Source organism: Elgaria multicarinata, chromosome 4 (assembly GCF_023053635.1).
Source record: "Elgaria multicarinata webbii isolate HBS135686 ecotype San Diego chromosome 4, rElgMul1.1.pri, whole genome shotgun sequence".
Classification (NCBI taxonomy): domain Eukaryota; kingdom Metazoa; phylum Chordata; class Lepidosauria; order Squamata; family Anguidae; genus Elgaria; species Elgaria multicarinata.
This window is the reverse complement of record NC_086174.1, coordinates 116,278,836-116,294,660: the sequence shown is the minus strand read 5'-3', so window position 1 is coordinate 116,294,660 and position 15,825 is coordinate 116,278,836. Positions and strand designations below refer to the sequence as shown.

Here is a 15,825-nt window from a genome sequence, read left to right as displayed (position 1 = left end):
AACAAACCTTTAATTAATAGTTATAGTCTGTAAAAGGAGTATTGTAAAATCACACTGTAGAGAAGTTATTCCCCTGATTGACTTGGTCAAGTGAGCGTAGTAAAATATTTAGCACCTTAGCATATCCGATTTCTTTTGATTCTGCAGTATCATGTTATCTTCCAATCAGAGGTTCTGGGGAAATTGCAGGGAGTGGGGAGCGAATAGCAGAAGGCTCTCTGTTCCATATCACAGAGGGGGATGCCAGAGAACTTCTTATTCTGTAGAGTCTACAAATGACACCTCCCTTGTATTGATATTGCAAACTTACCCTCAGGATGGCACTTATGATAATGCAGTTATTAATATGAAGGATTATTGTGTGCTATTGGAACAAGTACATTCCATCTGTTAACTGAATTACGAGCCAAATTGCTGGTTAAAGAACATTATTTTGAATAAATATTGCAGTCCTATTACCATAAATTAATGCATAAATTAATAAAGCTAGTCAGTTACTCCATATTTTCAGCACTAGCCCTGTTCATTAATCAGCCATTGATACAGTTTTAAAAGTCATTTTGTGGGAGGGGGTCCTTGATAAATTTGAATGGGTATTAGAAATGTTGTTGTTCACAGACATTCATATTTTGGTGAAGATCAATCTTACCATTATGCATCTGCTGTTTTAATTTCAGTGTTACAGTATTATATTTAAAATAAAGAAGTTTGACCTTGTAGACCTGAGGCCTCTTCTGGTTTAGCTGGAAAGTAAAAGATACTAATGAGAATGTCTTTGGGATATAATTATGTAGATTTAAAGGAGTGATGTACTTTTAATTATGCCCTGTAGCTAATGTAGATGCATATTAAACTAAATCATGCCTCTGTGTATTTCCCTCTGAAATTTCTCTTTTCTCAGGCCTTAAATTACTAATCAGCTCATTGGTGCACATCAAGGTTAAGTAAACTAGTGGAATAGTGGCAGATTAGATTTTATATTGTACTTCTAACACATTCTGTCAGTTGGTGTATTTAATGGTCTTAGCACAACATAGTTTTGAACAAAGCATAGTCCTTGAGGCATTTCTGTGATGCCGCCCCTGTACACCTATGTGAAATATGGTAATATTGGTTTAAGATTCCTTGCTGAAACATGTAGCTGAAATCCAACAATTTCCCAGTGCAAGCTTTCTTACTACTGTTAAAATTTTGTCATGCATATTGTAATGTGATTGTTAGTTTTCTTCTTACTGCTTCAGCTGTTATTTTCAAAGCTCCAAAAGGACATAGCAAGTTTATCATACATGCATTAAAAATATTTTTTGCATTCCAGTCAACTTTAAAGTATTTATTGTTTGTTTCCTGCCTTTTATACTTTGTTTTTCAACTTTTGTTCCATTAGAGCAGGAAGGCGATAGTGACTTTTTCATCAGTTTGGAAAGCCTGGATGGCCCATTTTGGAGGTGCACTTGATTCTGTTGTCGTTCTCCATCCAAAATTCCCCACTTGGGAGAAATTACGAACAAATTTGGTTTACTTAACAGCAGATTCATTTTCAGTGGATTAGCAGCATTACTTGTGCGTCAGTCCTATGGAGTCTTGTCCTTTTCAAGATCTTTGGCTAATGAGTCTGAAAGTTGTTTGTTCTGCTAATCAATTGCCCAGTCTTTAATAGGTGTTTTTGTAATCTTATGATCTTTTATATCTGCCGGGAGAGGTTCATCGATTTAGTAGTCTTGCCCAGTTTAAGAAAGCCATAAAGACTGATCTCTTCCGGCAGGCCTACCTAGATTTTTTTTTTAACATATCCAATTGTTATTTTAATACTGTATTAGTTTTATATATTTTTACCAGTTTTATGCATTTTATTGTGATTTTGTATTTAATGTTGTTCCCCGCCTCGATTCAGAGGGAGAGGCGGGTAAGAAATAAATACTCTATTCTATTTTCAGAAAATATTAGAACATTTGATTCAAGCATTTGAGCAAAGCTTACTACCATTTCTGTATTGGAATAAGTCAGTCAAATAAGGTTCTATCTAATTCACTTGTTAACACTGTTCCTTTGAAACTACGAAAGGAAATTGAGTAGCAAATAAATGACATTATTCAGGGATGGAGGAACAGTTACTGACATTTACACTGTCTGTGTATATCAAAAGTTATTCATAATGCTATGCATTTCCTGAAATGTAATACATTTGTAGTCTTAATTATATTGCTATGTTTCATTGTTGGTAGATGTCTGAAATATTACCTGCATTCCTTTGTAATTTTTATTAATTCACATTTTGCAAGCTTACAATTGTATCATTATAGCCCACATCCAATTACTTCAAAGAAAGAGTTGGTAATGAAAATTTTAAAATACTCTTCTTAGTAGCCACCCACCTCACTTCCTTTGGTGGGGGCTCCCAGAAAAGGACTGCTGACAATGATTTTAGGGATCAGGCAGGTATATATGAGTGGAATATGGTGATATTGGTTTGAGATTCCTTACTGATCCTTCAGGTAACCTGGCCCCAAGTCATTTAGGGCTTTGAATGTTAATACCAGCACTTTGTATTGGGCCTGGAAATGGACTAGCAGCCAGTGCTGATGGAAAAATACTGGTATAATATGATCGTATTGGCCAGTTCCAATTAAAAATCTCACTGCCCTATTTTGGACCAACTGAAGTTTCTAGACTTGTTTCAAAGGCAGTCCTACACTTGTGCTTCAAGTGACAGTTCTGGGTCCAGGAATACACTCAAACTACGAACCTGATCCTTTGGGGAGGTGCAACCTCCCTCAGATCAGGTTGAATATCACTCATCTCGGCAGAAGAACAGCCCACTCGATCTTGTCTGGATTAAGTCTCGGTTTATTGGCTGTCATTACTATGCCCAGGCACTGATTCAGAACAGCCACTGTCTTTTCTGAATTTGATGAAAAGGAGAGATAGAGCTGGGTTTCATCCCATACTGATGGCACATCAGGCCACCCCTCTGGATAATTTCCCCCAGTGGTCTCATGTAGATGTTGAACAGCATGAGGGATAGACTCAGCACGGGTTTTCCTCCACCTGCGTTCTAGCCAACTTCCTTCTAGTTTTGTAAATTATGCCATTGAATATATATATAAAAAAATCACTGGACCATCTTCTTTCCTTCCTTCACTTAGCCATGTAGGATTAAAACAACAATTTTCTTTAAAACACACCTCCTTCTATCATATGTAACCCCCTCTCCCCCACCCATATCTTGGAAAAAATACCAGGGGAATAGGGACTGATGCAGGGTTGGGTAGTTGGTTCATGTCATAGGCTGTTAGTATTTTGATTTGCCCTGTCTATCAGTGTGATAGACAAGTTCATTACCTGCATGATCAACATAGTAGCAAATCTGATTCATGAAAGGCCTGCTCCCTCTTTGGAACTGTGGTGCTGATAGGAAAGTATAGCAGGTCTTGAACTAAGTAGCCAAAAACATACTACTTTGAGGAAGGGTAACTTATTTTCCTTTTATTTTTAGTTTGTTAATGAGTGACATGTGCTTTATTATTACATGTGCTTCTTGGAGAGATAATTATTTACAATGTCCATTTCATTCCTTAACATTATTTGCCATAAGCATAGAGGGGTAGTCTTCAGATGGTCATGAAACCTCAAGGTTCAACTCTGTTCCTTATCTCTCTATCTACAGCTAAAGAACTAAAATAGACTGTTTTGTACTCCAAAATAGAGTGTGAAGTTTGAGACTGCATTTAAAAAAAAACACTTATGGGGAGTTAGTGCCATTGAACTCTTGTTTCTTTCTGAGTAAACAGGCTTAACACTGTGCTGTAAATGACGCAGAGTCTATATGAACAATCAACCCACCCACCCCCGAGTTAACATTTTCATTTTGGGCTAGCTTGGTTGTTTGAATTCTCCTTGCCATGTGAGAAAGGTAAACAGGCATCAGTTTGGGACTGGTAATATGAAATAATTATATTTTAATGTGCATAAATGGCGCAAAAGATCTTCCTTCGAATGCTTCATTGTTACCTGTAGCTACATGTCAGTGTGTTCCAAAAGAAATCCATCCTTCAGTTAAATGCTGCGTGATTTAAGTGTAAAACAAACATCTTCTAAAGTTCGGCTCCTATTTTTCTTCTAGTCCGCTTATCTCAGCTTCAATGCTGACAGTGAAGTCATGGCTTATTTATTTATTTATTTATTTCAGAAAATATACACCAATGATCATTTTTTAAAATGCTTTGATAATAAATTATCCTTCTGGCACAGCTAAAATATTCTTGGGTACTGAGTAAGCCCCTGTGATTTTACTTCTCTTCATCCCCTCCCTCTAGTATTAACATTTTCTGAAGCAGAAGCTATGTCCCTAACTGGCCATTTTCACTAAAAACAATTCCCTATCGCTCACTCTTGGAGGAAGAAAAAAGGGAAAACACGAGGAACAATGCCCACCTTACCAGTGTAAAAGGCAGTATCCCAGTAACAAGCAGAAGGTGTCCCTGTTACCCTACACCAGCTCCTAGAAGTCTAAGGTCCTTTCCCCACTATTTCCTATGAATGATTTTTTATGTGAATGTGACCTCAGACAGGAACCCATCAAAAGGACTTAATAAGAAAGGAAGGAAGGAAAAAGACCTGCCCTCTGGCCTATTCCCTCACTCGAGGTATGTGAGGGGTGAAACCTTACATTGGTCACCTCACAGTTCAGTAAGGTTGTTCAGTGATTGTTTTGTCTGCTTTCGGTTAAAATGTTTGTGCACTTGTAAGTCGCATTTCATACCTGCCTTTCCATTGCAATAGTAATTTAAGTACAGTAGTACTTCGAAAGTACGTATGCAGAGACAGTGCTGTCTGAGGACAAGTTGAATGGCAAGGGGGAGTTGTATCCATTCTCTTTGTGTTAACTTGATCCCACTTTTCCAAATGTTGCATCACTGAGGGTCCTGGTCTCAAGAAGGGCAGTGGCTCAGAGGCGCCCTTTATAGAGAAAATTACGGTCAACGAACAAGTTAAATTACGTGCCTCTGATGGGGCTTGAGTCTTATAAAGGCTGGGTGCTCCTCAGTTTGGGAGGAAGCTAGGAAGGGGAAGTTATTTGCCTCTTTTGGATATGTACAGCTACAGCACAGTGTTTTAGATCAGTACAATAGTTTGTTTTTGTTTTTTGCATAGTCATGCAGGAACTTGTCCTTAATTGTACCTGAAGCACCAGGTTGTAAAAATTAACTCATTATCAAATGTGGACTTTACAAACACACACAATTATATTTTTTATGTTTGAAAAGCTTGGTCTCAAATTAACTGTTGGTTTAACTTTGATTACTTTGGTTCTTGTTAACAAGTCCAGTAGAAGAGGTGGTAATTGTAGAAAATTAAGGAATATATCTGCAGTATCCGTTTGCCATACTCAGAAATGATTTCCAAGTCCTATGCTAACTTACTAAGATCCACTTACTGCCAACTGCCAGATAACATAGTTTCAATTTTCACTTTAAAATTGTTCTAGCAGGAAGACGATATCAAATACAACCACTCAAAGTCCCAATATTTCATCCTTCATAGTAGCTGAAATCGCTACCCCCCTATGTGCAATTCAAATGTAAACCATCTGCTTTTCTTTTTCTTTTGGAAAATGTTTTTGCTATTCAGTTTGACAAAGGGTACGCTTACAGCATCCGGCATAGCTATGGAAAAGAAGGCAAGAGAACTGATTATACTCCATTCAGCTGCATGAAAATTATCCTGTCCAATCCACCAGGCCAAGGGGATTATCATGGTGAGTGCTTACACCTGACATGTTCACAATGCATGGGGACCCAGCAGCTTTGGAAGCCAACTGATTGGCTGGCTGCATTACCGACAAGAGTTAGTTTTGCAGCTTATGCCAGTCATCACTGTCAAGCCTAGTGTGCTGTTACTCTTCTGGTGATTTGTCTTATTACAGAACTAGGTCAAGCAAGAGAGATTCATTCAGCAGCACTTCAATATGCGCTCCACCAAGCTTTTCGTTGTACCTTGTCTCTTCTTCCTTCTGTGGCTGCTTTTCTACTCCCTCCACCCCAGCCCAGCATGTCTCAGGACAGAGAACAAAGTTCCTCAATGCTTTTGCTTCGCTTGCAATCTCTCAAATAGTAATCAATAATTTGATTTTTCTAATAGCTAAATGATCTCTGGAACTGTGTTAAGACTTGTGACAAATAAAGTCATAAGAATAAAATGCTAATGGGGTCACCGTTCTTTGACTTGCCCAAAGATGACTTTTATAAGTCTTAAAGATGATCAGCTTTTTTTAGCTCTGTTCAGGAACGCACGAGGGCTCAAAGTGTGTATTGGGACAGGCCGCACGCGCTAGTCCCTTATGTTTCCATGCATTCTGCCCCACCTCCATTCAGTCCTTACAATGTTGAACCAGCAAGGCCTAAACAGGACTTCTACTTTTGATAGCTGGAGTATGAGTAGAACTCTCTGTGTGATTGGGATAAGGTGAGGGGGAGCTGTAGTCACGTTCATGTGACTGCACGTAGAACTCCTTTTAGACCGTGGCTGGTTCAACACGATAAGATCTGAACTGAGTAGGGCAAGGAAGGTGCACATGGAGACATAGGTGGTAGGGACAGCATATACGGCTCTGCCCCAATACACCCTTTGCGCCTTCACAAATTCAAGTGAATGCCTGTATAGGACTTCTCTTAAGCGGGAATCTGCCTCAAAGTTGCATAGAAACCTTTGGTTTCATTATAGAAATAATACTAATGATAATGCCCCCATTCTCTCCACATAAAGGCCTGTGGAACTCTTTCAGAAGAGTGAAATCTTAGAAGTTGTAGACTAGATCAAATTAACAGACCTATATAGACCATTTTCCACTGTCAAAAACCAGTGGAAGATCTGCTCCAAAGGAAGTCACTAGCCAATTACACTTAATTGTTTATTATCACTTCCATTTCTTCCCAGTCAGTTAAATCCAGTGCCCTAAGGTATGAATTTGCTGTGTGAAAAGTTTGATTGTATTCTGGGGGAGAGAGAGATTTGTGAGGTTTTTTTTTTGTATTGTAAAGAAGGTAAATATCAATTCTCTAACCTCATCCTCATCACCATTCATGTTTTAAATGTCATACATGCTGGAATGGAGGTAATTTGAGGGTTAAACAACCCTTGCATGAACCGAAAACAGGCCGTAGGTTGTGCAAGGATTGTTTAGCCCTTCAAATAACCCCCGCTACCTGAGCTTGGATGACACAACAAGCTATGGTGACCTCTGGCCAAGACTTGTATATTCAAAATAGTGGTCAGCACGCTCCATGGTGACTCAAGGTTTAATTAACCCACAGTGGGCTGTTGTCTTGTCTGACCCAGGTCAATACTTGTGTGTGTGTGAATTTTCATGCTCATTAACTTTTTAATTTTATTAATAAGCTGTGAGAGAATTCAGAACTACTTAGCCAGGCTCTCAAGTGTATTGTACTAACTTCTGTGTAAGTAGTTTTGTTTGTGTGCTTGACAATGTTCATTGTTTTCAGGGTGTCCATTCCGCCACAGTGATCCTGATCTGCTGAAGCAGAAGCTACAGTCATATAAAGTCCCTCCCACAGGGATCAGTCAGGTAGGGAATATCTTCTGATATTTCAGTAATGTGGCATCAGGCATTTCCTTTCATTTTAGTTTAATAATGATGTACAATGTGTGACAATGCATGTAAAATATCTTTTAACTCAGGGTATACTATTTGCTTCAGCACTTTTTCCCCCCAGCAAGTGTTCTCTTCACAATGCTGACAAGTGGATTGATAGTTCTGTTTCTCATTATTATAATGCTCCTTTTTTGTATTTCATCAAGGACAATCAGCAGACTCATAAAGTTGTGTTTTATTGCAGCTCCTTATAACTTTGTGTTTTTAATGAAAGTGGGAGTTAATGACAATATTTTTCTTTGGAATTTTTAAATCTTCAATGTCTGTGAAAGATGTTTTTCAGTCAGTGGGTACTGTGATCTGCATTAGTCATTGCCCTATATAATATGCAGTTCTAATGATCCATTAATTCATGCACATATTTGCTTTAGAAATGCTTTATTGTACTGAAGTGCCATAAATAAGAACTGGCAGTGCAATCCTATTTATCACTACTAAGAAGTAAATCCTATTACATTCAATGAGGCTTACTTCTATGTGAGCGTATGTAGGATTGCAGCTTCTGTAGAGTAAATTGCTTTGCAATGTGCTTTTATGTATTAGACTCTTCTTAGAATATGTGAATACAAATGGGCCTAATTCACACACACTGACAACCCAGGCTCTGTTAAAACCTTGGCTTGTTGTGAACGAGCCAGCATGCTATTCGTCACTCCTCGATTGCTTCCACTTGGCTCCTCCTGCCAGTGGGAGTGGCTAAACAACCCATGAACATCCAGACTCTGGTTTGTCTCTCCCTCAACAAGCCAGAGTTAGATTCCTGGGTTAAACTCTAGGTTGTTTGGCTGCTTCTGCTGGCAGAAGGAGCCAAGTAGGAGCGATTGAGCCCAGGACCTAGCGCACTGGCTTGTTCACTACAACCCAGAGTTTTAAAAAAAACCTGCATTGTCTTTGCATGTGAACAGGGCCATAGAGTCAAATGAAACATTGCTGAAAGGATCCCCCGCCCTCTTCTCTCACTTGAACACACCACTATTAGCACTTTCATTGATTTCCTTTCTATCCTCTCATGCACTGTCATCCCACTTGCTTTCAGTTTAACAGGCAATTTAATACCATTTCTAGCCAAGCCACCCAAAGACATTCTTCCCACAGCTGCCAGAATGTATTGAAAGCCTTTCCCTCAGTGCCAGTTAATTCAAAGCTGCTTGGCCTTTCAGTGATTCTCTTTCCCAAAGCCATACTTGGTTCAGGTACTCCTTGTTTAAGTGTACAATTTGCTCTGTTGATCTTATTTCCAGTAAGTTCTTGTCCATGCAAACCTAGAAGGCTAAGATATTTATCATTATAGAATTTATACTCTTGCCCTCAGGGTGTTCTAATTCTCACAACTATTGGAAGCATAAATAAAATCCATTGCTTCTGGGCATGATCATAAGCGTCTGAAATAAACTGTTGATGTCGTAGTGTGGCCAAATCTGAGTTTTTGGATTGTGTGCCACAATTTATTTCTGTACAGCCCTCTGGGTTTGGAGCTTTGCATCAATCCCTGAATCACCTGCTTTTACCCAGCCAAAAGTACCTACCCCAACGCATGTGTTCTGTAGTTCTGTGTAAAGCTGTTCTCAAAATCCTCACAAGTTTTAGTGGGGAACACTCAAACACTTGACTATGTGCAATTTTAAATGTTAGCTTCACATGCTGTAAGAAATTGTGACCTGGAATACTGCTGATAAATAGTCTACTCCAAAGAGATAAACAAGTTTGTAAATTACCCTTGATGTAAATCATATTGTATTGTTAGCCTGCTTTTCAGCCAAAATCTGGCTTTCAGAAATGAGTAACAGTACTTAAAATCCAATACAAATAGCAATTAAAACCAAAACACAGCTCAAGGAAGCTGTAAGCCTGTATACACCAGTTGCTGGGGAATATGGGTGGGAGGGGGCTGTAGCACCATGTCCTGCTGGTGGTTGCCTGGTCGACAGCTGGTTGGCCACTATGTGAACAGAGTGCTGGACTAGATGGACCCTTGGTCTGATCCAGCATGGCTCTTCTTATGTTCTTATGAAATGAGTTCTGAGCTGGAGTTGGATGTAGGCAAGATGGAGGAGTGCCTGTGTGCTGCCTTCCCTGCCTCCAGTGACCTCAGTGATGTCAATTGGTAGTGGAGAATGGAGGCTCTTGCAGGAGCTGAATTTAGGCATTGTGTGGGAAGGATTCTTTTCTGATGTCTTCCCAAGAGCATAAATATTCTTGGTATAAAATGTAGAAACTACGAAAGAGCATAGTACTCAACTATAATAATTCCTAGCTTGTGCTTTACGCAATAGCCACCTATATGAAATGTAAATTGGTTTAAATTGATTGGGTGGACTGTTTGCCAATGTAATGTTTAGTGCCACAAAGTGTCAGGAAAGCATTTCTGCATGAAATTCCAATGTTTTTAAGTTCTCTCACTAGCAGTGATAACAATTTGCTTGCTTTCCACCAATTTTCATGCTAGATTTCTCCATGATGTACACAGTTTTGGTTTGACAAGTACTTTATTGAGATTCCACAATTTAGGCTGAGTTCCACATCAAAATAAGCAACAATTATAGCCCAGAGATAAGATTTAAAAGTGGTGATTTCCATTCAAATAATTTCCAGTAGTAGATTAAAACACTCACATTTGAGTGTATGCTTAGTTCTCTGAGATGATTTGTCTTTAAGTATGGTGACAGGCAGAGTACTATAGTTGTCAGTCAAATGCTAGGATAATTTCCTGCACATCTGTAGAAAACCTTCAGATTTCTCTCCTTCTCAGTGGATCTTATTCAGTTTGGGTTACTCTGAAGAAAAGTTTTCAGCTAAAACATCAGAATAAAGTGCACCTTATTATAGTAAGTATAAGGAAGCTATACCACTGGTGTATAGAACACTTTGCTTTAACATACTTCACAAAAATAATGTTGACTTACGTCTCTGCTGATAATTATTTAAGCTAATAACTTATTATTTTCACAATCAGTGTGCCATAGTCTGTTTAGCATTCTCGCTGGAAAAATGCAACACCACACCTGTGAGAGGGATAAGGTCAATCTTCAAGGTCATGTTTTGTTGTTTACTCACTGTTATAACCTGAACCCTGCAAGAACTATTTTTTAAAAAAAGAAACTTAATCCCCATGATTTACCTCTGTGTGTGTGTGTGTGTGTGTGTGTGTGTGTGTGTGCATTTTTGGCCTCTCTTCACAGTTCAGGCGTAATGAATATGTGAAGTGATCCAGAGAGTTGCTTAAGATAATAGCAGATGACTTGCAGATTCAAAGACTGCCTCAGTCCAGCATTTTGTGAGAATTCTAGCAATGAGCAGACACTGGAGAGCTGTTCATAAACCACCCCTCTAAGTGAATACTGTACATGCAGAGGGCAGGGTGGGCGCCCCTTAGCATTCACATGTTTGATGCATGCAAGAAGAGCCTATACACACAGTCTCTCCTTCCCAACATTTCCCTCACGGACATTAGGGAGTAAAGCTGCAAGATGTGGTCTAGCTGCTACCTCCATGTGTTGGCTATACATATAGAGGCGGCTCTTGTGAGCAGCTCTTATGTAGTCCACTGAAAATTGCCCAGTGTTTCAAAGGACAACTGCGGCCTACCATCTACCTGTGCTTGCCCTATTCTTAAAGCAGGGGTGCAGATCCTCTTTCAGTTCCCAAGCCGAATTCCATTTTGGAGGACCTCTGGGGGTGTGTGTGTGTACATTATGGTGGTGGGTGGGGCCAAAATATTAAAGATACTAGCTTAAAGCTTTTTCTCTCGGTAATTATTAGGAGACGCATTGTGATGTTTTATAATGGGGCAGGGGACGAAACGGCCCAAAAGCCAGGCAATCATCAAATGATTGGTCGTGGAGGGAAAGGGGGTGGCCAGATTGGGACCCCATGAGCAGCAGTTTTGATCCCCAGACCTGCAGTTCTGCACCACTGCCTTAAAGGTTCACTCATGGTATTGATTACAGGTGTTCTGGTAAGCCTGTAATCTAAACATGTTTCCTAGGAAGTAAGCCCATTGAACTTGGTAGGCTTTGAGGTAAACTCCGTTTCCCACACCTTACTAATTCTGTAAGAGGGTGTGATCCTTCCTTTTCTGCTTCCTTTCCTATGCAATCTGAGCTGCTAAAAGGTGATGAAAAAACCGGTCTTTATTGGACTGTACTGGATTATCGCTAACCATTATTTGCAGGAGAACTAATTTAGGTTCTTTCTGTAAGAGCAATGTAATATTTCATGGTACTTGGATATCGCTAAGTTAAAAAACCTTTGTGCCTCAGGGCATTTCCTCCACTTACCTCAAGAATGTGAAGGCAGGAAAGTATTATTTTTTGTTCAGCCTTTTTGCAGACTAAAAATGAGTAATCTTTTAAAAAACTATTGTTAAATCCCTGTTGGGATATAAAAAGTAGAGTCCCTGTAAATTTTTGATGTTGAATGTTAGAAATAAAACACGCAAAGAAAGGAAATGGTTGCTTCATGTAAGCATATAAATGAAGGTATTTGCAAACCCATTAGAGAACAAGCTGAATTACATTGAGGTAGTGAGAAACTGACCTGGAACTAGGGAAAGTGTCTCTAAATATGTTCCAGTAGCTGCACCTCAATCACATTTGAAGTCACCTTTGAAATAAAAATGAAGGTTAGAAATAGATAAAATACAGCAAGTCTTTACTGAAAAGATCGAGCCTTTAAGAACAGAAGTTACTATTTTATTTGAAAACGGCTTCAAACTGACCTTGAGTAAATGAATGTATCAATGATTATGAAAGCGAAGGTAGCTAACCATTTTAAGCAGTATGGCTTTCCTGATGCCCTCAGCCCACCTCCTGCATTCCCCAAAAGCTGCTCTTGAAGTGTGGGGGTGGGACTGCAAACCAGAATTCAGTAGGGCTTGCCTTTCTGCTTACAAGTGGTACCTTTGGATCCAAGTCAATCTCGCTGTGTATACTGCAATAAAAGTATTTAATAGCAGTGGAAAAGTGAGTATTCCAGTACTTCTACAGTTTTGTAGAGGAGGAAATTAGAGTGCATCTTTTTTCCACTCTTCCTTGACAAGATGCAGTTGCCAAAACTCCTTCTCCACCACTATCAAAAGGCCAGGAGCCTTGGCTTCCACTGCCTCTCCAATCTTGCTATTGTTATGAGGGAAATTGTATGCATGCAGTGTTTCAGCATGGGCACTAAATGAAAATCGGTCTGTAAGGTTTTTAAGTTAGCTACAAATTATAATTGGTTTTATGTTTAAGATGTCTTCTGAACGTGGCCTGGCTTTCTGGCTTAACCACCATGGTTAAACCTGTGGTTTAAGGTGTCTTCTGAACAGGGCCAATAAAAGTTGTGATCCCTAGTAGTGCTGCAGGGAAAGCAGTGTTTACAGGTCAGCTATATCAAATATTTCAGTAGATTGTGAACCAGTTCATTCTAAGATTGTAGTGCCTGAATTTGCTTTCCTTTCCCCCCTCCTCCTCCTCCCTCCCAATCCCCTTTCCTTTTGTGTCATGTCTTTTAGATTGTAAGCCTGTGGGCAGGGACTGTCAAGAAATACTTTTGTAAGCCGCCGTGAGAGCCTTTTTTGGCTGAATGGCGGCATAAAAATCCTTAAATAAATAAATAAAAATTCTACTCTGCAGCATGAATATCATCACACTTCCTATGTCTGGGACTTCCTGTAATCAAAGCAACCATTTTAACAAAATTAGGCCATAAGGGAATACCAAAAAAAAAAAAAAAAAGTTTCACTTCACCAGAAGTGAACTTCATGGTAAAATTTGGCACATTGAATTCTTATACTGTCAATGCTTAATGTGGGCACTTGGCTTGGATCTAGAGATGTCTTTGCACAAAAGAAAAAACTCTTGAGCTTGCCCAAGGCAGAAGCACACCATATTCCTCCATCTTGCTGCAGCCCCCATGCCCCATCCCATGCCATTTCAAAGGATCCATCAGCCTTGAAGAGTGGGTTGCGGGGGACAAGGGGCTGCCAGGGTGGAGGAACCAGGAAAGCCCCATTGTGTAAGTTAATTTCCTCCGGATCTTCTCTGGATCCAACTCATTGGCTTGGGCTGGGTGATTAGGATAGGACTAAAGACTGCTATCCAAAAAGCCCTTTTCGGGCTTGCATGCTCAAAGCAGGGTTCTGTAATCCTGGGCTTTGGTCCTAACTGCAACTGCCCACATTGTACCTGTAATGACCCCCACCTTATACTGCTCCTTTATTCCTTCTCTGAATCAAAGGACCCAGCTAAAGTAGAGGTGTCAAGGGGGTTTGGAATGCTGCAACCGTGCCTGTGACAGGCCTCTCTCTTCTTAGGCCCCACAGCTATACAGCTCAGCACCCTAGCCCCCCAAATCTCCCTTCCACTGCCACCATAAACCTGTACCGTTTCCAGGTACTCCAAGGACCACACCAGTTAGAATTAAATGTAGTTTATTAACAAGAAGTGTGTTCATGTACAAAAGCTTAATAGTTTCCTCAGTTCAAAAGTGTATTTGTTCTTCTTCGTGGTCTCTGTGCATCACACTGATGGGCTCTGCGCCTGCGCGGAGACCAACCGGGAAACTTCCATAGCCTAGAGTTTTGGCGGGAACCAAAACTCCTATATATATACCAGGGGTTCCTGCCCTAATCCCTCAGTTCTTCGTTGACCGCCATTGTGGTAGACCAACTTAGGGCTTTCTCTGCTTCAGCAGCGCTTAGAGTTTAAAATAATAGTTCTATTCTGCCTTTCTATCTTCTCATATTTCTCTCTTTCAATTTGCATTTCTTTATTTCTTCGGACATTTATTTTTGCGATCTCTGATCGCACGGCCTTGGCGCATGGCCGTCAAGGCACCTTTCCGTAAGTGTGTCCGTTGTGGGAGCAAACTCCTCCCCTCCGACGGACACTCTCTCTGCGTTTTATGTCTTGGTGAAGGCCATATTGTAGATACGTGCCACCATTGTATGGCCTTCACTAGACAAACTAGAAAACATCGTGCGGATCGCCTGCACTCGCTCCTTTAGGATAAGGCCCTCCAAGCCGTGGACGCCCACCCCAAAAAGACAAAAACAGTTCCAAAAATGAAGCCTACTTCGGCCTCAACTACAACTAGATCAGACGATCTCTCAGCTGCACAACACAGCTTGAGAATTATGCAAGTTTCCCCATCTAGATCAGTTTCTGGTCCAGCTCTCACGCACGAACCAACCACTCCTAAAGGAACGCTATCCTTAAAACAACTCTCTAAAAAGCCCCCAAAAACTAAACATTTGGACCCACAAAGGAAGAAGAAGCGTAGGGAGCAGCTGCACTCATCTCCTCCGCAAACGCTTCCACGCCCATCGCGCCAATTCCGTCGCCTCTGATGCCATCGACACCGATAGCAGTACAACCAATACCCTCGGTACCAAAAATCCTACCGACTGCTTCGATCTCTGAGGGAGAACTCATCGAATCCGCGCCAACTAGCCTTGCTATACAGGCTACGGCAATTACCTCACCCGAGAGGCAACAACCCCTAACCTCCGATATACCGGAGAGAGGGATAGAACGAGGAACTGAATGGCCTCGATACCGTACCGATAGATCTAGATCCCCCCATGCAGAGTGGGACAGATCGTCTGAGTATTCCTCATATAACTACAGAAGGGATTACCCCCCTTGGGAATATTATCGGCCTCCTCGTTATGAATACGAGTCCAGCAGATACCCTCCTCGACGCACGCCTCCATACCGACCTGATGACAGATCACCATCCAGGCATAGATAGGACGACCAATTCATGCCTCCTCCTCAACCTCCATCCCGATCGGACCCCCTACCACCGAGGCATAGGTCACATGACGATCATGTGTCCATACCACGGCCACGGCCAAGACAACCCGACTTACCTGCCATTGCCGACAGCACCCTCCAGCGTCGACAACCGTACATAGACTCTCCTGGGTCTCCATCCGATGATTATGAATCCGACTCTCCGTCAGAGATATCTATCGCTCCATCGACGCCATCCCCGGATGCAGCTGTAGGCTCACAGGAACCCGCTTCACCTCCACAGGACGTCGTGAATTTTTCCAACCATATTCTTCGAATGGACCAAACATTGGGACTGGAAGTACAAAAACAAATAGAAAGACCTAAAGACCCTGTTTTCAGTGCAATTACAACAGAAAGTGCGACATTGGTAACGATACC

At 40.8% G+C, this 15,825-nt stretch overlaps 1 protein-coding gene across 1 annotated transcript in view; it reads left to right on the top strand.

Moving 5' to 3' along the window:
- The window catches only part of PRIM2 (DNA primase subunit 2), a 93,939-nt gene that overhangs the window by 64,325 nt on the left and 13,789 nt on the right, over positions 1-15,825 (top strand). The window contains exons 10-11 of the mRNA XM_063125810.1: positions 5,629-5,755; positions 7,500-7,582. Coding sequence (XP_062981880.1) covers positions 5,629-5,755; positions 7,500-7,582 — 210 coding nt within the window. The remainder of the gene's footprint in view (positions 1-5,628; positions 5,756-7,499; positions 7,583-15,825) is intronic.